Source organism: Electrophorus electricus, chromosome 1 (genome assembly GCF_041902795.1).
Source record: "Electrophorus electricus isolate QZ-2024a chromosome 1, ASM4190279v1, whole genome shotgun sequence".
In the NCBI taxonomy this organism is placed as follows: domain Eukaryota; kingdom Metazoa; phylum Chordata; class Actinopteri; order Gymnotiformes; family Gymnotidae; genus Electrophorus; species Electrophorus electricus.
Window position 1 is genome coordinate 44,954,464 of NC_137497.1, and position 21,217 is coordinate 44,975,680.

General features: G+C 44.7%; 1 protein-coding gene across 7 annotated transcripts; it reads left to right on the plus strand.

The window, feature by feature from the left end:
• Nucleotides 1-1,405: 1,405 nt before the first annotated feature.
• cspp1a (centrosome and spindle pole associated protein 1a) lies at nt 1,406-21,192 on the plus strand. 7 transcript variants are annotated; one of them, XM_035526697.2, is made up of 29 exons: nt 1,406-1,507; nt 1,976-2,054; nt 2,163-2,266; nt 3,240-3,317; nt 3,503-3,514; nt 4,384-4,760; nt 4,897-4,992; nt 5,614-5,693; nt 9,878-9,974; nt 11,008-11,065; nt 11,863-12,185; nt 12,705-12,823; nt 13,725-13,812; nt 14,394-14,496; nt 14,769-14,916; nt 15,071-15,175; nt 15,259-15,362; nt 15,461-15,610; nt 16,231-16,371; nt 16,472-16,579; nt 17,194-17,260; nt 17,456-17,582; nt 18,290-18,417; nt 18,795-18,932; nt 19,306-19,346; nt 19,459-19,516; nt 20,051-20,154; nt 20,264-20,402; nt 20,644-21,192. In XM_035526697.2, the coding sequence occupies exons 1-29, from the start codon at nt 1,487-1,489 to the stop codon at nt 20,853-20,855; spliced, it is 3,405 nt and encodes a 1,134-aa protein (XP_035382590.2). In that variant the 5' UTR covers nt 1,406-1,486; the 3' UTR covers nt 20,856-21,192. The 7 variants fall into 7 exon arrangements, with proteins under 7 accessions (XP_035382590.2, XP_081578037.1, XP_081578020.1 ...); XM_081721899.1 differs by having other exon boundaries at nt 1,434-1,885; XM_081721911.1 differs by lacking the exon at nt 18,795-18,932.
• Nucleotides 21,193-21,217: the final 25 nt, after the last annotated feature.

The window sequence follows — 21,217 nt, forward strand, 5'->3', positions numbered from 1 at the left end:
AAGTAGAGTATTTAATGCTCAGTACAACAATAATAAACAAATACAAAGTAAACAATATGGGGTTCCCTTCTCTTTTTTAGGGTCCCTACACATACAACAATAGTAACATATGAAAATAGAATTACCGGAGTGAGTGTTTATGACAGAACTGAATTTGTAGGATGTCCACAGAGATCTGGAGATTAGTAGAACATCGTCATGGGCATTTATGTGGGCATTATGACTACAGAACAGAGAATTGAGCTCCTAGAATATACACACTTGCACTGTTGTGGATGGAGAAAATATAATCGTGGGTAACATCAGATATCTAGTACAAGCTGGTGCAGTAATGCAGGAGTAATCTATACACTGACCCACTCCAAAGATCTGAAATACTTAAAGTAAACTCATACATAGGGTTCCTGAAAAACCTCAACATCTGATTGACCAATACAGAACACCACCATAGCAACACATCAAGACAAAACATCTATACAACTACTAAAGGCAGGCAACCCACCTTCCACTAAGAAGAATCAAAACTACATAAACGTTAATCTTTCATCAGATGAGCTGGTGGTGGGTAAAATGATCATAAAATATTAATCAATCCAATGAACTTTGGATGTGTCCTGAGACACCTGCTCTCACAACGTTCATATTCAGAAATAATAAACCAAAAAGAAAGAAAGAAAGAAAGAAAGAAAGAAAGAAAGAAAGAAAGAAAGAAAGAAAGAAATAGATGCTGATGCGTCCAAAACAGACATACTGCTATTTTTACTGGGGTTTCAAATGAAAGGTTCGCACAAACCCATCCGGCGCTGACACTTACAGCACAAACTAACAAAAGGAAAATGCCATGGTCCACATCGGGTAGATCATCAATAGATCATAACAGTAACGTAAACTATACTCCACCTGCCCTAACAAAAAACCCTGATCAAAACAACACAAAGAATCTACCAAGGAATAGCCAAACTATGGAAAACATGTTTAAGTTTTCATCATTTGGCAGATGCTCTTATCCAGAGTGACATACATATATTATCACATACATATATATTACAAGGACATGATAGTACAGATCCTGAAGGATTATTTGTAAGTCACTGATGGTTCTGGCTTTCAGTATGTATTAATTTTATAAAAGCAACAGAAAACAAATCCTTCAGATTTGTATAAAAGTTAGTGTCATTTCCGCCACCACACTGTTCCAAAATCCCTGACTGTGGTTTTACACAAAAGTGTAGACATATCAACACAAAACAATTTTTCTAAACCGTGAGTTTTCTTCTTTCTGCATTGCTTAGACGCACAGCACTGCTCACATGAACGTGGCTTAACAGACCTCAGAAACGTAGCAGTTTAGCAGGGGAGCCAACGTTTACAATAAAAGACTTTTATTTTGAAAGGCCGCTGCGTCTCAGCACAAAACTCCTCACAACCGCTGTTAGGACAACTAGCTGTGTCGCGCGGCGGATAAAGCTACTCTTCAGATGTGTTTATGGAGGCTGAAACAAACAAGGTCGGGACATGACTACAGAATGTGTGACTTTCTCTGACATTTTTCTGATTTCTTGATGTCGTTTTCCAGTAAGACGGAGTAGTCTTAACGGGCGAGCGTCCATCGCCGTTATCAGACCTAGAACAACTTTAACAAAATAGCCAGCTAGCTAGCGTGCGCGAGCGCGGTGTTGTCTCGTGCGGTTGCCTGGATACCCTGGTGATGCTCAGCGCTTTGGCGCTCACTCCAGTATTCGCGTTTGGTGTATAAATACGTCGACCTTCCTCGCCCAGAGTAAACGGCTCTTTGACCAGTTAAGTAACTGTTATGGATGCCGGGAAGACCGTCCAGGAGACAGCAAAGACAGGGAACACTCACACCCCCTAACTGGAGATGAAGGTGATGGGCCGTGAGGAGCTGGTGTTTGTGTGGGGCGGTTAGTCGTGATTATGGAGCCACTTAACCTTTCTCTCTTTCCTTCTCTCTCAGTCAAGCTTGGTTACAAATACTGAAAAAGAAAACGGGCACCCCCCGAGCAAACTCACAATACGAGCCAGGCAGAATAGAGGTGAGGCGAACCCTTAACTATGCCGTGTCATTCCACATGTGTCTGTATTCTTGTTGGGTGACAGTTTAGTAACATGTAATGCTGTTTTTGTTTGGTCCTTAATTTTAGAGGAGGCCCATGGCCTGAGTTTGCAGTTGGGAGAGGAGTATGAACGAAAGAAGCAGCGGCTGAAAGAGGAGCTTCGTCATGACTACAGGCGCTACGTGGCTGATGTACGGTGTTCAGACTGACGACAGGCACTACGTGGCTGATGTACGGTGTTCAGACTGACGACAGGCACTACGTGGCTGATGTACAGAGTTCAGACTGACGACAGGCGCTACGCGGCTGATGTACGGTGTTCAGACTGACGACAGGCGCTACGCGGCTGATGTACGGTGTTCAGACTGACGACAGGCGCTACGCGGCTGATGTACGGTGTTCAGACTGACAACAGGCGCTACGCGGCTGAGGTACGGTGTTCAGACCGACGACAGGCGCCACGCGGCTGAGGTACGGTGTTCAGACTGACTAGAGGTGTTCAGACTGACTACAGGCGCTACGTGGCTGAGGTACGGTGTTCAGACTGACGACAGGCGCTATGCGGCTGATGTACGGTGTTCAAACTGACGACAGGCGCTACGCGGCTGATGTACGGTGTTCAGACTGACCACAGGCGTTACGCGGCTGATGTACGGTGTTCAGACTGACCACAGGCGCTACGCGGCTGATGTACGGTGTTCAGACTGACCACAGGCGCTACGCGGCTGAGGTATGGTGTTCAGACTGACCACAGGCGCTACGCGGCTGAGGTACGGTGTTCAGACTGACCACAGGCGCTACGCGGCTGAGGTACGGTGTTCAGACTGACCACAGGCGCTACGCGGCTGTGGTACGGTGTTCAGACTGACGACAGGCGCTACGTGGCTGATGTAGGGTGTTCAGACTGACTGCTGATGCATATTAGCATTAATTAGCAATATTTGTACATGAAGTAAACATGAGTTAGGTGTTTATTCAGTATTTGTGTATTTGTTTATATAAAATTGTGTATTATTTATTTATTTATATTAATATAGAACAATTTGTACATACATTTATATGAATACTGTATTTTCCATGTTTATATTCCAATACATAAAGAAGAGCTTATTTTTATAATTTTAATTAATTTTTTTTTTATAATTTTATGTTTTATAATTGTAGAAGGAGGTTTGTGCTGGTGAAGAAGGCCCTGAGCCCCAGTCACTTTCTCTTTCCATAAAAGAGAAGACATCTGAAAAGGTGAGTTCATGCACAGATTTAATTTAGGTATACAAGTGAGCATATGTATGTGTGTCCGTGTGTACGTGAGCATGCGTGTATGAGCCTGTGTGCATGAGCATGTGTGCATGTGCCTGCATCTCAGGAATAGAGGCCAAGGTGATTTAGAAGGCTGAACTTCTGTTTCCCATCCGTCTCTTATCAAGACCCGAATATTGGTATGCTGGTTTACAAGTATATTTATAGATATTTTGTTAGAGATCACTAACTTTTAATCATTTGGTTTTAATTCAGCCCAAGGAAATAATGCAGTAAATCACCCCTTTCTTACCTGACAGACTGTTTGATGGATTGATTTGGGAGGGTTTGTTTTTGTCATATATAATTAAATGAAGTCTTCTGTTGATGACTTAATCTTATTTATGTTCTGGGATCGAGCAGTCTGTTGAGGAGGGTTGAGCGTTTTTTTTTGTTTGTTTTTTTTGTTTTTTTTCTTTTCTCTGAGGGCCAAAGGAACCACAGAAAATAAGGACAGCTGTAGAGTTCTGACTGTGTCTGTGTTGTCTGTGACTACATTCTTCTGGAGGTTACCAAGCAACCTCAGTGTAGCGAGAACAGGGAGCACCACCTGTCCCTTACAGGTGGCAAACGTGAGCTCTGACTATCAGACCCCAGCAGCCAAAGCACACAATTATCTCATTGCCATCTCCAGGAGGGAGCACACCCACACACTTCTCACATTCAGTGTGTCCCTCATGTCTCTCACCTGTGGGTTGTACTGCACCTCAGAACATCTCCTCACAGCAGGTGAGGTTCCTCCAGCCAGATGTACACACCCAGTGGCTTCTCCAAACACCCCACTTCTGACACTATTGTACCAAAGGCAGCAGCCACACCCAGCCTTAAATCCCTGTCTTCCAGGAGCCAAAAGTGTGCTCGGTCCTCCAGACCAAAGAGTGAAACCCACAATTTTCCTTCTCAGTGGCAGTCTCCATCACACTCGGGCTTTGAGAACTCCTGGTCTGTTATATCTGCTGACAGCTGCCATGTTCCATCTCTCATATTTTGCATGTCTCTATGACTCCAGACTGTAGGTAAGGACCCATTAGGTCCCACTGCTCCAAACCGACCACACGCATCTCCAGAACACAGAGGCCGCAGTGACAGCCCAAGCCCACAGAGGGCGCTCTCCTCCAGGAGGGAACCTGTGGGCAGGGTGAGTCCGAGACCACCTGGGAGACGCTGGGAGGACACGCACAGGGTCCAGGTCAGGAGGACAGGCTGCCGCGTGGAACACTACAGCTCTGAGGAGGAGGAGGAGGAGGAGGAGGAGGAGAAGCTGCTGGACTCTGAGGAAGAGGAGGAGCTCAAGCTGCTGCACAGGAGGAGGCACAACCTCCGAGAGGAACCTCCCTATGCTGGAGACAGGCGGAGAGAGAGGAAACCTCGTCACAGGACTGACAGGTGGCTGTCAATTACAGAGCGCACATTTCTACAGGACTAACCCCTCAGTTAATGATGTATGTTTCCCTGCGTAAGAGTCCGTTTGGCATCCTTTCAGTGTCTCTGTGGTGAAGCCCTTCCTTTTCCCACCAAACAGAGCTGCCCAGGAGAGCAGACACACGAAGATCTCTGCGGTTAATGACATCCACAAGGAGGAGAGAAGAGGGACCCTGCTGACAGCACTTAAGCACAAGTACAGAGCTCCAGCAATTACCATAATTGGATATTTGAAATTTAGGGCTTGTGTTTATCAAATAGCTGAAGAGCAGTTGAGAGCTACACTACATACATACATTAATCTTCTCCTATTGATGTCTGTCTGTGGTGGGAGTGGCGCTGGGAGGCGGGGCTGTGTCTGTCTGTGGTGGGAGTGGCGCTGGGAGGCGGGGCTGTGTCTGTCTGTGGTGGGAGTGGCGCTGGGAGGCGGGGCTGTGTCTGTCTGTGGTGGGAGTGGCGCTGGGAGGCGGGGCTGTGTCTGTCTGTGGTGGGAGTGGCGCTGGGTGGCGGGGCTGTGTCTGTCTGTGGTGGGAGTGGCGCTGGGAGGCGGGGCTGTGTCTGTCTGTGGTGGGAGTTGTTCTCAATCAGGGGGTCTCTAAAATGGACAGATGTGGTTAGCTCCATGTATTAGAATGGGTGACATTTATTGGACAGCCTACCGCTGGGAAGACATTGATCTGAGGACACGGGCCAGCGGCTCACTGGGCGCTGCAGTGGGCTGCGTCCGTCTGCTGGGCTGTAATGATCGGAGCCATTTGTGTGAGAGGTGTGTATGGGAGCGGTTTGTGGTTTACCTGCCTTTGTGATCACGCTGCAGTCCACAGGCTACACCCCCACAATACGCCAGAGTAACCAGCAGGAAGAAAATGGCAGACGTTTCCACAGGACTCCTCATCGGTAAGACTAGAATCTTTAGTTTGTCAGGAACATGACTGCATAACTGCTGAAGACTACACACTACACTGAATATAATTATATTACAAATGTATTTGTCCAACTGTAGTTGAATTTCTTTGTGTTTTAGTATGTAGGTTTTTTTAATCTGTAAATCTGAAGCATCATACATCCGTGTGTGTGTGTGTGTGTGTGTGTGTGTGTGTGTATAGAGGCTAGTCTATAGTGTGTGTATAATATATGTAGCGTCTATTCTATAGTGTATATAGTGTACACTGTGCACAATTATTAGGCAAGAAATTATGACCATATCAGCATTTTTATGCATATTTTCCAACTCCAAACTGTATAAATTTGAAAGCTTATTGGATTTAAACATATCAGGTGATTATTTATTTGTGTAATGAGGGAGGGTGTGGCCTATGATCAACATCCTATAACAAGGTATGCATAATTATTAGGCAGGTTTTTTTATTAGTGCATAATTATTAGGCTTTTCCTCAGACAAAATGTGCCAAAAAAGATATTTAACTGACTCTGAAAAGTAAAAAAAACTGTAAAATGTTTCAGAGGCATGCAGCACTCTTAAAATTGCTAAGATATTGGGGTGTGATCACAGAACCATCAAATGTTTTGTTGCAAATAGTCAACAGGTTTGCAAGAATTGTGTTGAGAAAAAAAAAAAAAAGACACATTACCTGCCAAGGATTTGAGAAGAATCAAACGTGAAGCGACCAGGAACCCGTTATCCTCCAGTGCTGTCATATTGCAGAATTGCAACCTACCTGGAGCGCCCAGAAGTGCAAGGTGTTCAGTCCCCCGATACATGGCTAAGGTAAGGAAGGCTGAAACCTGACCACCAACAATAAGGTGAAATGTCAAGACTTCACCAAAAAATATCTGAAGATAGATTTTTCAAAAGTGTTATCGTCTGATGAGATGAGTGACTCTTGAAGGACCAGATAGATGGGCCCGTGGCTGGATCAGTAACGGGTACAAAGCTCCACTTTGACTCAGACAGCAGCAAGGTGGAGTTGGGTACTGCTATGGGCTGGTATTATGAAAGATGAGCTAGTTGGACCTTTTTGGGTTGAAGATGGACTCAAAATCAACTCCCAAACCTACTGCCAGTTTTTAGAAGACACTTTTATGTGGTACAGAAAAAAGTCTGCATCTTTCAAGAAGACCATGATTTTTATGTAGGAAAACGCTCCATCGCATGCATTGAAGTACTCCACTACGTGGCTAGCCAGTAAAAGCCATAAAGATGAAAGAATAATGACATGGCCCCCTTCCACACCTGACCTAAACCCTGTTGAGAATTAATTTCTTAAATATTCGGGTTTGAGGTTTATTAACATTTTAGATTGACTGAGAGCACTGTAGTTATTTAATAAAATGAATCCTCAAAAATACAACTTGCCTAATAATTGTGCACACAGTGAATATTGTGTATAGTCTATATAGTGTTAGTCTATAGTGTGTATATTGTGTATATAGTGTCTAGTTTACTGTGTGTATAGTGTATACAGTGTAGTGTGTGTGTGTGGGTGTATATATAGTGTCTAGTCTATAGAGTGTGCATATAGTGCCTTGTCTATAGTATGTATAGTGTATATAGTGGCTTGTCTACAGTGGTATGAAAGTGTTTGCCCCCTTCCTGATATTTTTTTGCATGTTTTTCACACTTAAATGTTTCAGATAATCAAACAAGTGTAAATATTAGACAAAGATAACACAAGCAAACACAAAATGCAGTTTTTAAATGAAGGTTTTTATTATTAAGGAAACCTACATTGTCCCCTAAACCTGATAACTGGTTGGGCCTCCCTTAGCAGCAACAACTGCAATCAAGCATTTACTTGATCCCACCACACTACCCCCTGTTAAAACATAAATTAACTGTGATTTGTCACATCTTTGAGAAGAGGTGTGGCAGTAATCAGGCCTGAGTGTGAACTCAGCTTTCCAATAAAAAAATCACTTAAATAGGACCTCCCTGACAAAATAGACCAAAAGAAGCTAGACATCATGCTGCGATCGAAAGAAATTCAGGAACTAATGAGATACAAAGTAATTGAGGGCTATCAGTCTGGAAAAGGTTATAAAGCCATTTCTAAAGCTTTAGGACTCCATCGAACTACAGTGAGCCATTATCTACAAATGGCGAAAACATGGAACAGTGGTGAACCTTCCCAGGAGTGGCTGGCCGACCAAAATTACCCCAAGAGCGCAGCGATGACGCATTCAAGAGGTCACAAAAGACCCCACAATAACATCCAAAGAACTGCAGGCCTCACTTGCCTCAGTTAAGGTCAGTGTTCATGACTCCACCATAAGAAAGAGACAAGCAAAAATGGTCTGCAAGGCAGAGTTCCAAGACGAAAGCTACTGCTGAGCAAAAAGAACATAAAGGCTTATCTCAGTTTTGCCAGAAAACATCTTGATGATCCCCAAGACTTTTGGGAAAATACTCTGTGGACTGACAAGACAAAAGTTGAACTTTTTGGAAGGTGTATGTCCCATTACATCTGGCATAAAAGTAACACAGCATTTCAGAAAAGGAACATCATACCAACAGTAAAATGTGGTGGTGGTAGAGTGATGGTCTGGGGTTGTTTTGTTGCTTCAGGGCCTGGAAGACTTGCTGTGGTAAATGAAACCATGAATTCTGCTGTCTTCCAAAAAATCCTGAAGGAGAATGTCCAGCCATCGGTTCGTGACCTCAAGCTGAAGCGCAGTTGGGTTCTGCAGCAGGATGATGATCCAAAACACACCAGCAAGTCCACCTCTGAATGGCTTAAGAAAAACAAATTGAAGACTTTGGAGTGGCTTAGTCAAAGTCCTGACCTGAATCCGACTGAGATGCTGTGGCATGACCTTAAAAAGGTGGTTCATGCTGTAAAACCCTCCAATGTGGCTGAATTACAACAATTCTGCAAAGATGAGTGGGCCAGACTTCCTCCACAGCGCTGTAAAAGACTCATTGCCAGTTATCGCAAACACTTGATTGCAGTTGTTGCTGCTAAGGGAGGCCCAACCAGTTATTAGGTTTGGGGGGCAATGTAGGTTTGGATTTTTTTTTTTCCCTTAATAATAAAAACCTTCATTTAAAAACTGCATTTTGTGTTTACTTGTGTTATCTTTGTCTAATATTTACATTTGTTTGATGATCTGAAACATTTAAGTGTGACAAACATGCAAAAAAAAAAAAAAAAAGATCAGGAAGGGGGCAAAGACTTTTTCACACCACTGTATGGTGTGTGTATAGTGTGTGTAGTGTACAGTCATGGCCAAAGGTTTTGAGACCGACACAAATTTTAGTTTTCACAAAGTTTATTGCCTCCGTTTTTTTTTTTTTGTTGTTTGTTTGGGGTTTTTTGTTTGTTTTTTTAGCCTTTTGTCAAATGTTGATATGGTATAGTGAAGTACAATTATAAGCATTTCAATTTAAGCAAAGAGTTAATATTTAGTGTTGACTCTTCTTTTTGCACCGCTTAAGCTAGAGTGGGTTGCCATCAGTCAAGATTTTGACCAGAAGCTGATATTCAACATGCCGAGGCGAATTGCAGAAGTCTTAAAAAAGAAGGGTCAATACTCTAAATATTACGTCTTTGCTTAAACTGGATGATTTTTTTCAATAAAAAGTAAAATAAACCTATGAAATGCTTATAATTGTACTTCACTATACCATATAAACATCTGACAAAAACGGAGGCAGTAAATTTTGTGAAAACCAAAATTTGTTAGTCTCAAAACTTTTGGCCATGACTATATATAGCCTATATAGTGTCTAGTTTATAGTGTGTGTGTGTGTGTGTGTGTGTGTGTGTGTGTGTGTGTGTGTGTGTATAGCATATTGTGTGTGTGTGTGTGTAATATAGCATATATAGAGTCTGGTCTATAATGTTTATAATGTGTGTGTGTGTATATGTATGTATGTATGTATGTATGTATATATATATATATATATATATATATATATATATATAATATATATATTATAAAATGTGTTTATATATAGAGTATTATAAAATGTGTTTATATATAGAGTATATAGGGCTAGTCTATAGTGTGTATATATAGTGTCTAGTCTATAGTGTGTATGTGTGTGTTTATATATAGTGTATGTAAGGCTAGTCTATAGTGTGTTGTCTTTTTTTTTTTTTTTTTTTCCCAACCCCAAGGCACTGCCGAGGAGGAGGAGGTCACCCAGAGGAGGAAAGAGCAGTACAGGCAGGAGCTGCTGGAACAAATTGCCGAACAGCGGAAGAATAGGAGAAAGTGGGTGGAGTTTAACAGGATGTGTGAAGGGTGTCGCACATTATGCGACTAAATATTTCTCATTGGCCTATAAAAGAAAGCCTGTAGCCTAAACCTTTAACTACACTCTGAAATCTCTAAAAATATATCTAAAAATACAATAACTGTTACTGGTGAAGAAAAATTACTTCTCTTTTATGATTTTATGATTGTAAAAAGATAAAAAGTAAAAACACCAGCATGGTTGGTTCGCTGTAGTCTTTATTGCTGCGGTAAAAACACCAGCATGGTTGGTTCAGTGTAGTCTTTACTGCTGCGGTAAAAACACCAGCATGGTTGGTTCGCTGTAGTCTTTACTGCTGCGGTAAAAACACCAGCATGGTTGGTTCGCTGTCGTCTTTACTGCTGCGGTAAAAACACCAGCATGGTTGGTTCGCTGTCGTCTTTACTGCTGCGGTAAAAACACCAGCATGGTTGGTTCGCTGTCGTCTTTACTGCTGCGGTAAAAACACCAGCATGGTTGGTTCGCTGTCGTCTTTACTGCTGCGGTAAAAACACCAGCATGGTTGGTTCGCTGTCGTCTTTACTGCTGCGGTAAAAACACCAGCATGGTTGGTTCGCTGTCGTCTTTACTGCTGCGGTAAAAACACCAGCATGGTTGGTTCGCTGTCGTCTTTACTGCTGCGGTAAAAACACCAGCATGGTTGGTTCGCTGTCGTCTTTACTGCTGCGGTAAAAACACCAGCATGGTTGGTTCGCTGTCGTCTTTACTGCTGCGGTAAAAACACCAGCATGGTTGGTTCGCTGTCGTCTTTACTGCTGCGGTAAAAACACCAGCATGGTTGGTTCGCTGTCGTCTTTACTGCTGCGGTAAAAACACCAGCATGGTTGGTTCGCTGTCGTCTTTACTGCTATGGTAAAAACACCAGCATGGTTGGTTCAGTGTAGTTAAGTGTGTCCATACTTCTCTGTAATGGAGTCACTCAAATTCACTGTGAGCTGTTAGACAGACAGGAACTAATGTTCTGTGACATTTTCTGGATCTCTCTTGTAGGGAAAAGGAGCTTGAGTTAAGAGTTGCTGCTACAGGGGCCACAGACCCAGAGAAACGGGTAAGGGCTGAGGCTGAGTTTGGGAATTGTTTAGGAACTTAATCGGCAACACTTATGGAATGCGGCATGTATTTGAGAAACTAGTGAAGTGATGTAGTGAAGGGAACTAGTTAAGTCACATAGTGAATTCATGTAGTGATGTGAACTAGTGAAGTCATATAGTGAAGTGAACTAGTGAATTGAGCCATTGAGATGATCCACAAAGCTCTGTTTATATCTTCTGGTGGTCAGCATATATTGTACTTTCTGGAGAGAAAATTTCCATGATGTGTTTCGTTTTTGATTCCGTTGTAAGACTTTTGCAAAATGTCAGTAATCCTATCATTCATGTTATTTAAAAGTTTGTTTTAATATGATTTAATCTAAAGGTGAATTGCTTAAAGTAATACATGGACACTGATGTTTACATATTTAGAAAACAAGCTTATCTAGACTTAACAGCTGGGTTAAACTTAAATGCTTAAAGCAATATAATAATCAAATGAACAAATGAGTGTTGGCATGTGAAGGGTTTGAGTAGATGTGTGGGGTTTGAAACCGTCCCAACAGCAGCTAAATGGGAGATTTTACGCAATCAGGACAGATTTGCTCTGTTCTTGTGGTTGTCACTTTTCTATTTTCATGCTGTGCAACACTACAAACACAGTTTGATTTATCTGTGTTTGAAATATTCCATGAAGAACAGCCTCTTTCTCTCGCTTTTGCTGTTTTAAAACCAGGTCCTTTTCTATGATATCAGAATCTGTAATTCTGTAATCAGATTTTTGTTTTTCGGTGGCTTGCTTGCTGTCCCTCAGCCTGACCGGATCCAGCAGTTTGGTACTGTGAGGCGGGAACATGAAAGCAGAGTGCGGGACATTCCTTTCAGGCCTGGCCTGGACAGACATCCCCGGGAAGAGCCGCCTCAGCAGGGGCCGGTGGAGACAGAACCTCCTGAGAGGTCTCGCCTGGCCTTCCAGTCTCCTATCCTGGAGTATAGCGCAGCCCTGGGGAATCTGGGTGATGTCTTGGAGGCGGGGCCTATGGGTGTGGCCAGAACTGGCCTGCATGGCAGTGGGGTCTTCACTGAAGACTTTCCCAAAAGCCTCTCAGGAACTCTGGGAGAGATGGTTGCCCCGAGGTATGCTTCATAACTCGTATTCCCAAATTCTAGAATTTGTTTTTTGTGTTTCATTCACATTAAACATTTTTCTCTTCATTCTATTAGCACCAAAGCCTTTGTTACATTTTTGAAAACATTTTTAAAGTTTTTTCTTGTTTTTTCACTTTGGTCATCTCTTCATTCTGTATCGTTGTATGTTCAGTTTCAGAAGGCAAGCACTTTACATGTTCCCTCTAGGATGTGTCAGAACCCCCCCCCCCCCGACTCACCAGAGTAGTTATCTAAGCAACTGCTTAACCCAGTGTGACTGACTGTGCCGCATGACTGACCAGGGAGCGAGAGTGACCCCTACTGCTCAGATCCTTCCTCCCCCAGGAGGGAAGGCCATAGCACAGCTGTGGTCCAGACAGAGGACTCTCTATTTTACACAGGAATAGTGTAGGCAGTGTTTTTACCGGTTCACATATGGATTTAAATCTGAAGTGCTGAGTTAGTGGGGACTGAATGGCTGTTCAGCTCTATGGGCTGTGCTGTCAGAGTTACAGGTACACTACCTCCAAGGGCGCCGTCACTCTCGGAGGCCTACAGCACACCGTACGATGAGGCCTACTATTACTACGGCGCCAGGAACCCCCTAGAGCCTCACCTGACCTACTGTGAGTGTGTTTGGCTTCACATCATTAATTCTCTTACGGTTTTGCCAAACTGTACTCTCACTGACCTGTTGGGTTGTTATTACATTTATTTGGAGCTGGGGGTAACTTATTACGTAATTCCCTAACATGTACACATCCAGCTACCCTTCTCAGAGCAGTCGGTTGTTGAATAAACTCTACTAGAAAATAGTGATTTGAAGATTTTGCAAAATGTTAAACCTGAAAGGGAATACTGAGTTGGTAGATTACAGCTATAAAAAACAAACACTCCAGTAAGCTCATGTCAGAAAGAAGCATTAAGACCTAGTCAACTTTCCTATTCCTCAGTAAGTGACCAAGTCACACTACCATCAACTTACTGTGTCTTAATGCCCTTGGTGAATATTGTCTGTTGCTCCATTTCCTAAAAGCACACACTGTGTTCTAAATTTTGTGCTATAAACTCTTTTATTGTGTCTGGAGTTGGTTTTAAATGATTGCCAATCCGACACTATGATTTACATTTATGGCATTTAGCTGACGCTTTTATCCAAAGCGACTTACAATTATGACTGATTACAACTTGAGTAATTGAGGGTTAAGGCTCTTGCTCAGGGAGCCAACAGTCAAGTACCTTAACCACTGAGCTACTCACTGTCCATGAGACGTCCTGACACCTTAAAGTCATGTAATATTGAAGACATGGGCATTGCTGTAGTCTGCAGGTTTGCTGACCCAGAACGCAGCAAGACGCTGGTGTTGTGGTTCATAAACACATACGCCTGTCTACTCCATTATTAAATTAGCCATTTTAATGAAGACAACTCATTGAAAAGGTTCTCTGCACACACAGTGTTCATGCATTGTAACTCTGCAGTCTTTTTCTGTAAAGTGTGTGTGTTTGTGCGTGTGTGTGTGTTAGACGGACCTCCCACGGGTGCAGTCCAGTCAGCGCCTGGTCACCCAGCCCATCTGTCCAGCTTGCCACCTCCGCCTGGGGTCCCTGTGCAGTAGGTGTCCCTTCTACTGCCTGTGGCTGTACATTTTCATTAAATTAACAATCCTTAATCTGATTATTACAAAGACACTTTTTCTTCCCCATGGGGGAGGGGGAGTTCTGGAGCTACAGAAAAGTTTTTATGAGGATTTGCTTCATGAGCGCAGACTAATCCAGGCCTTTTACTAAATGATGTTTTCACTGGGTGTTACCGCCTGAAAACCAGCCTGAACACAACGATCTTTCTGACTAACAGCTACAGTTACGAATTGGCGTTTAACTGGCTCCAAGGTAAAAGGAAATCAGGAATGCTAATATTTTATTAGCAGAGTTGTTGCAAGCATTTGAACCAACCGGACATTCGAGCCATGCGTGATGCTCGCATGCTGAGGGCTCCGAGCCACGAGGCTGGTCAGGACGAGGAGGAAGTTCAGTTCTAGCCCTGTCTCTCCTCCTAAATGTGGGTGTGTTTCTGTGAAAAATCTCCTCATTTTCACACTAATGGGCTTCAGTTGTGTGTCAGTTCCTGGTTAAAGGCTATAGGCAACACCATTCTTATGACCTGGACGTGAAGTAACATTAATCTCTTTATAGATCGGCTTCCCACCAAGGTGTTGCCCTGTCTGGGGCATTTCCAGGAAGGCACCAGCACACCAAGTCAGGCGCTCTAAGCTATAAGGAAGCACTGAAACAACAGGTACGCTAAATAAAGTGTATACTGTGGGCAAAAACACCTGTGTCAGTAATGTCAGTTTTAAATCATGAACTTCTGTGAACGACACTGAACTGTAGTATGGACTGTGTTGTTGTGTGGACTGTGTTGTAGTGTGGAGTGTGAGATCAGATTACCAGGGGCAGTTGACTCTGATAGTGTCACTGTGGGAGCGTTGAGATCCTGAATATTGACGCTCCTCACTAACCAGTTTAGTGACCACAGTGGACCCTGATTTTAATTTCCCTGTGGTACAGATACAGGAGAGACAGGAGAGGAGGAGGCAGGAGAGGGAGGAGCTAGCACGCTACGACGCTAAGATAGCGGCAGAGATGAAGACTTATGAGCCCTGGGGAAGAGGAGGGGGTGGGGCTCCACTCAGAGATGATGGAGGAAACCTCATCAGTAAGGCCACACCCATCTCTTGTGTGTGTTTCTGTGTGTTGGTGCTTCTGCCGATACTCCCATTCTTCACTAGTCATTGTAAGGCACATCATACAACTGTGGTTCCAACCTTCCAGCAGTCCACATGGTGTTTGTAAGGAGTGTCTGTCTGCAGGTGATCTGAACCGCATGCACAAGACCAACGAGGAGGCGTATATGAACCCCGAGACCCGCTACAGAGGAGCAGACAGGACAGACCCCTCATCACACAGCGTGTCGGGTAATGTGGGTGTGTGTGTGTGTGTGGGTGTGTGTGGGTGTTTGAAGTTCTGAAGGTTCTTTCTGACTCCCACACTTCTGCAGGCACTCAGCCTTCTCCCCACACGAGGGGCAACATCTTCAACGAGCCCCCAACCCCCCAGCACCTCCGGGAGCAGGAGGAGTACAAAGAGAGTCTCAGACAGCAGGTACGAGGCACCTACACATCACCCCCACCCTCCTCCACCCTGATGGCACACGGGCTATGATTGACAGTATGGTGCTTTGTGACTTTTGCAACGGACAGATCGAAGAGAAGAGAAAGATAGAGGCGGACAGGCGGGAGAGGCTGAGAGCGGAGGAGGAGCGGGAGGAGCGCCGACTGGCGGAGCAGAGAGTGCGCATCCAACAGGAGTACGAACACGAGCAGGAGAAGAAGAGACGAAAAGAGATGGAGGTGCACCACCCAAACCCCTATCGTCCCTCACAAACACCACCTCACAAACACCCCCCCTAACCCCCCTCACAAACACCCCCACCCCAACTCAAACAGCACTCCCCCTCCCCTCCACCCACCCACCTGCCTTCTTTTAAGCGTAAACGTGTACCTTCCTCCTGACTGAATAGCTCAAACCCCTGCCCAGTCTGCCGGTCTACTCCACTGGCCTTTTATAAACATACTGAATTCCTGCATCAGTACATCAGTAGTTTTGGTGGAAGGTTTCTAGTCACCCTGTGGAATGCTCTGACCAAGGCACTGTGCACACAGTGTGATTGACAGATGAGTAGACACGCCCCTTTATTCTCACTTTGTTTTTCTCCAGGCTTTGGACCTGGAACATCCACAGGGTCCAGATTTTTTATTTATTTTTCTCTGAGCACAAATTTGCACAGCTGCCAGAACATTAGCAGATCTCACCAAATTCTCCCAAAGGGTTTCTGACGTAAAACTGCTGTCCTGCATGTAAACGCGTGAGGAGAACATCTGTGGTGATGGTGTGGGGCTTCCTGTCTCATGTACGGCAGGCGTCTCAGACATGGTCTTTCTGAGTGGGCACCTGCTCTCTTCTTACACAGCAAAGTGCGAAAAACCAGGAGATGGTGCGTCAGGCGGAAGAACGGCGGCGAGAGGCCGAGAGGAAGAAGAAGGAGCAAGAGGAGAGGGAGCGTGAGGCCGTGAGATTGCAGTCTGAGTGCGAGAGTCAGGCTCTCCAGCAGGTCCGCTGTGCGCTCCCACACCGTGCCATTACCCGTCAGGTATCAGACGCTGTAGGTCTGATTCTCATCTGATGGGGTGAAATGTTTCTCAAATGTGAAGGACTGGAGGTCAGAATCGCCACCCATCCCAACATTACAGAGGAGAATGGGCTACCAGCAAGCAGACAGACAGCCCTCTGCAGACAGACAGCCCTCCTCTGCTCGCACTGTGAGTGACACACACACACAGAGACCACAAAATTATCAGTTTCTCTAGTTTTAGATGGGTATGTGTTTTACTACACTGAGTAGTTTTGTTTTATTCAATAAACTACTGGCAACATTTCTTCCAAATTCCAGATAAAAGTATTGTATTTTAGAGCATGTTTTTTTTTTTTTTTTTTTTTTTTTTTTTTTTTTTTTAAATAAAAATGACTAATGGTCAAAATAACAGCATTTACAGAAATTTCAGACCACAAATAATGCGAAGAAAACAAGCTCACATTCATTTATAAACAACACAGTACTAATATTTAAATTTAGAATGAGTCGAGAAATCAATATTTGGTGGAATGTTGTTGTCCCATGTGTTTGCTGCTTGGCCTTGTTTTTATGAAAAGCAGTTTTTGCCCTAACCCCACATTTTCCAGATGGAAGTAACCCGATGTTCACTGTTGAGTTCAGATCTCAGGGCCCCCAGCCCTATGCTGGTTGTGTTCTCACCCCTGACCTTCTGTTTACTCACTGCATTTATTACAATGTTCACACATCACCAATAAACCCTCGATAGCTAAATTGCAGACTAAAGATGTCCTTGGTTTGTGTATGTGTGTGTGTGTTCAGGTTTATTCCATCTCTCCACCTGGATCTCCACCTGTGCCTGCACAGAGGAACCAGATCAGGGCCACAGGTAAATCACACCACCTTCAAACATGGCAGAACCATGTCCACTTTAGTTCTAGGTATGCTGCAGATCCTAACCCTGACCCCTAACCCTAAATATGAGCGATCATGTCTATGCACTAGCTCTCAGCAGGGAATTGTGCATTAACTATCCTGAGATAAATACCCACACTGTGTGTGTGTGTACATGAACGTGGGACAGAGGAGCGGCAGGGCGTGATTAGTGAGTTGTCAGCACTGCGCAGACGGTTGAGAAGTGAGCAACGGCGTCTGGAAGGACAGTTACTGCAGCCCAACAGAGAGGACACACCTGGTCCCCTCCCCAGCAGGTACCTGTTTCTCTCAGCTAAGACCCATGCTCTACATTTGTTTCCATATAAAGGTTTGAACGTGATTGTTCGTTTGTGGATGTGTCGAGGGTTCATGGAGACATTAGGGTCAAATGAACCCTGCAGCCAGAGTGCTCATTAACTCAAAAGGTTAATGTCCAGGGCTCCAGTCGTCAAATGCAGAGCTGTTTGTGGAATATTTAAATGACCACTGATCCTGTGCCTGTGTTGACTAATTCAAATTCTAGTCTTTGTTGTCTGTTATAGATCTTATATGTATTTCACACTTCTAGTCATCAGCAGTGATCCCTGTATTTTAGTATTCTAGTTCATTGGTATCTTGGACTCTAACCTCCTGTACTGTACTAGGATATATTCTATGAGGAAATGACTTTTGTAAGTCACACTGGATAAGAGCGTCTGTTAAATGCCATAAATGTAAACACAAATGCGCTGTTTAGCTGCACAGCCAGTGAAAGGGCAAGTTTCTCTCTATCTCAGTACAGGAATCTCTCACATTGACCATCTGAACTGTGTGAGACCAAAACCCTCTGAACTTTCTGAAGCACTTGAGAAGTTTAGGGTTTTTCTTTCAGAGAGTAGAAGTTGCTCGCATGCACCAGGTCCTACTCTGTGTGTGTGTGTGTGTGTGTGTGTGTGTGTGTGTGTGTGTGTGTGTGTGTGTGTGTGCGTGCGTGCGTGCGCAGAGAGCATCCCCCGCAGGACGTTTTTGACATGGCGCGGTTACGGATGCAGGTTCCAGCGAGGCGGCCCCCCTCCACCAGAGCAGCTAACAAACATAACATTCAGGACTTCAACCAGCTCAAGCACAGAGGTAAGGCAGCCTGGGTGGCAGACAGACAACCTATGTATGACCCACCGTACAAGCTGAGTTCACCCAGACGTAAAGTGCTGGTCTCACCCTGACTCAGGATAAGTTCAGATTCACTTCCCATGTCACTCCTAATCTTGGTGTACCATGTCCAGCTGTGTTGCCTGCACGTGTGTTCACGTCTCCAGTCTGTGGTGTTTGGAGGGGGGACATGCGTAGTGGTGGTCTTGGGTCATCACAGTGTGCTGAGGTGTTCAGATGAAGGAAGGAAGGATTTCTCCTTCAGGGTGCTGCAGGAAGAGTTTCTACACCGGTGTGTGTGTGTGTGTGTGTGTGTGTGTGTGTGTGTGTGTGTGTGTGTGTGTGGGGGCGGCGGGCAGATGGCGAGTCTCGAGAAGCAGTGAGGCAGACACACCCTGAGCCGCCCACTGATGATGCCAGTCTGGACATACAGCAACAGGCCCTACTGAGGGAACAGCAGCGCAGACTCGCTAACCTGAGGAGAGCAAGGGCTAACGGTCTCATACACAGATCACTTCCTGTAGCTTCTGAATTCTCCTGTTTGTTTGATATTTCTTTCATGTACAAGAAGTTATCAAGAGACTCCCACAAACACCTCATTATCCTTAATCCTAACCCTAATCATTTTGAAAGACCTGGGACACACTCAGTGACTTTTTGACCCAATGGGAGTGTGTCAGAAATGAAAACAACACGGTTCAAACCAAGCCCTGTTTAGACAGTTCTCATCTGTTAATGGGTCCCTTTAATTTCTACATCCTTTTAGCTGTCAGAGCGCAGGAATTCAGCACGTGTTAATGAATCAGGGAGTTGAGAACACACACTCATTCCTGCTCTCTGTATGTACTGACTCCTCTCTAATCCCTCTAGATTATTTTGACCTGTCTTCACCAATGAAGGTTGCTCAGATGGTGAGTGGTAGAGATGTGATGCTCTTTCTCTCACTCCATTCTGGGGGGTGTTTCAGGGTAACTGCCCCCAACCACCCCTGCTGACACCCCATTTATCCTGATGTGTTTACAGCCCCAGAGCAACACCAACGACCCTGAGAGAGACGCCCCACTGCAAAGCGCTTTCATTGGTGAGCTCCTGTTCAACACATCCAACATTTAATACAGAGTCTGGTGCCCCGCTGAAGCACAAGCAGGCGAGGGAGGTGCCTCACAATGCCCATCCTCACTGGGCATGCTCAGACTTCCACACTCATTCATACAGTACTGTGAACGTCCTGACCAGCCTGTTGAAAGGCAGATGTGTTCCAGCTCACATAACCTCCATGCAGAAGCATTTGTACCCTGAAGTTCTTCAAATTTCCAGGGACCCAAAACATTACACTGCAGTTTATGGAATTTGATTAGAAATAAATTGTATAAATTTCTAGAACATTTATTCTTAATTTGTAGGTTTCAGTGTTTAAAGTCTTTCAGGACAGGTATGTGCTTATCATTCAGAAGCAGGCAAAGAATCCTAAAGAATGCAACTCAAAAATACTACTAAAGAATACTACTTAAAGAATACTTAATGAGTGCGTTACCCCATGAGGTTCGGAGCAGTTTACTGTCTGCTTATCAAATAAACCGAGTGTGTTGGACACTTTGGTTCTGTTCCTGTGCAGATCCCAGTGGTTATAAACTGACGAGGCAGTCAGCCAATCATATGGCTGGCCCGGGCTCTGCGCGAGAGAGAAGACGGCTGGCGCGCCAGCCAGACGGCGCTGATGTAAGTCCATCTAGTGAAGGACAGAACGATGATAATGGAGTTGGTGAAAGGGTGCTGGTTCAGATCCGTGAGGCGTGGTGTGAACGTTCTGAGCTGCTTCTGTGTGCAGGACGTAGTGAGCTCCAGCAGGGAGGGCAGCCAGCTCACCCCCACCTCAGCCAGCAGTCTGCACCTGGAGAGGCTCCACCAACGTAACCAGAGACGTCTGACAGCGCTAGGCGCCATGAGCGAGTCAGGCTGGAGGTCAGGTGAGGAACCTGAAAGCCACACACCACAGCTAAGGCTGCATGGTTGAGTTCCTGATATCAAACCTGACTTGTTTGATATCAGGTTAGTGCTTGATAAAGTAGGGTCATAGAAATTATTTCTTCTATTAATTTTGTGGACAGACTTTTTCACTGAATATTCTGGAGTCAATTACCCGCAAGTCACATTGACTAATATATACACTGATGTGATATCAAAGCTTGTAACGTCTTTACGCTCCAGGGGACATATCCGCTGACGAGGGAGACGACCTTTGGCAGCAGACCCCATCTCCACCCCCTGCCAGGCGCATTTCCACAGCAACAGTTGCCACAGAGTCCTGGCTACATCCTGGTACCACGGAGACGCTGAATTGGTTGATGGCCGGTTGTGGGCCAACCAGCCACAACCCTGTGCCCACCGCATGGGAAGGGCCGTCCACCTATCACGGCTAGACTCAGGGTCTGGTTTAGATGCAGTAACAGGTGAGCACGTCCTCCAAACGAGGAGGAGCAGATGGACGTTAGCTAGCGTGAGACCGTCCATCCCGCTGGCCAGCAGAATGCGTGAGCAAGAACACTGACCATCAAGTGCTACGATTACACATCTGGTACAGATTTGATATATAATAGTAGGACGGATGTGTTTTTACCAAATGCTTTTTTCCCTGTGTGAGATGGTTGAGAAGTGTAATGGATGTATAACGGACCTGCACTTTCGAGTGCTGATAAATACCTAATGCAGTTTGGGATTTTCTGAAAATTAATAAATTCTATTTTATTTTTGACTGTCTTTGCTTGTTGAGTATAATTTCCAT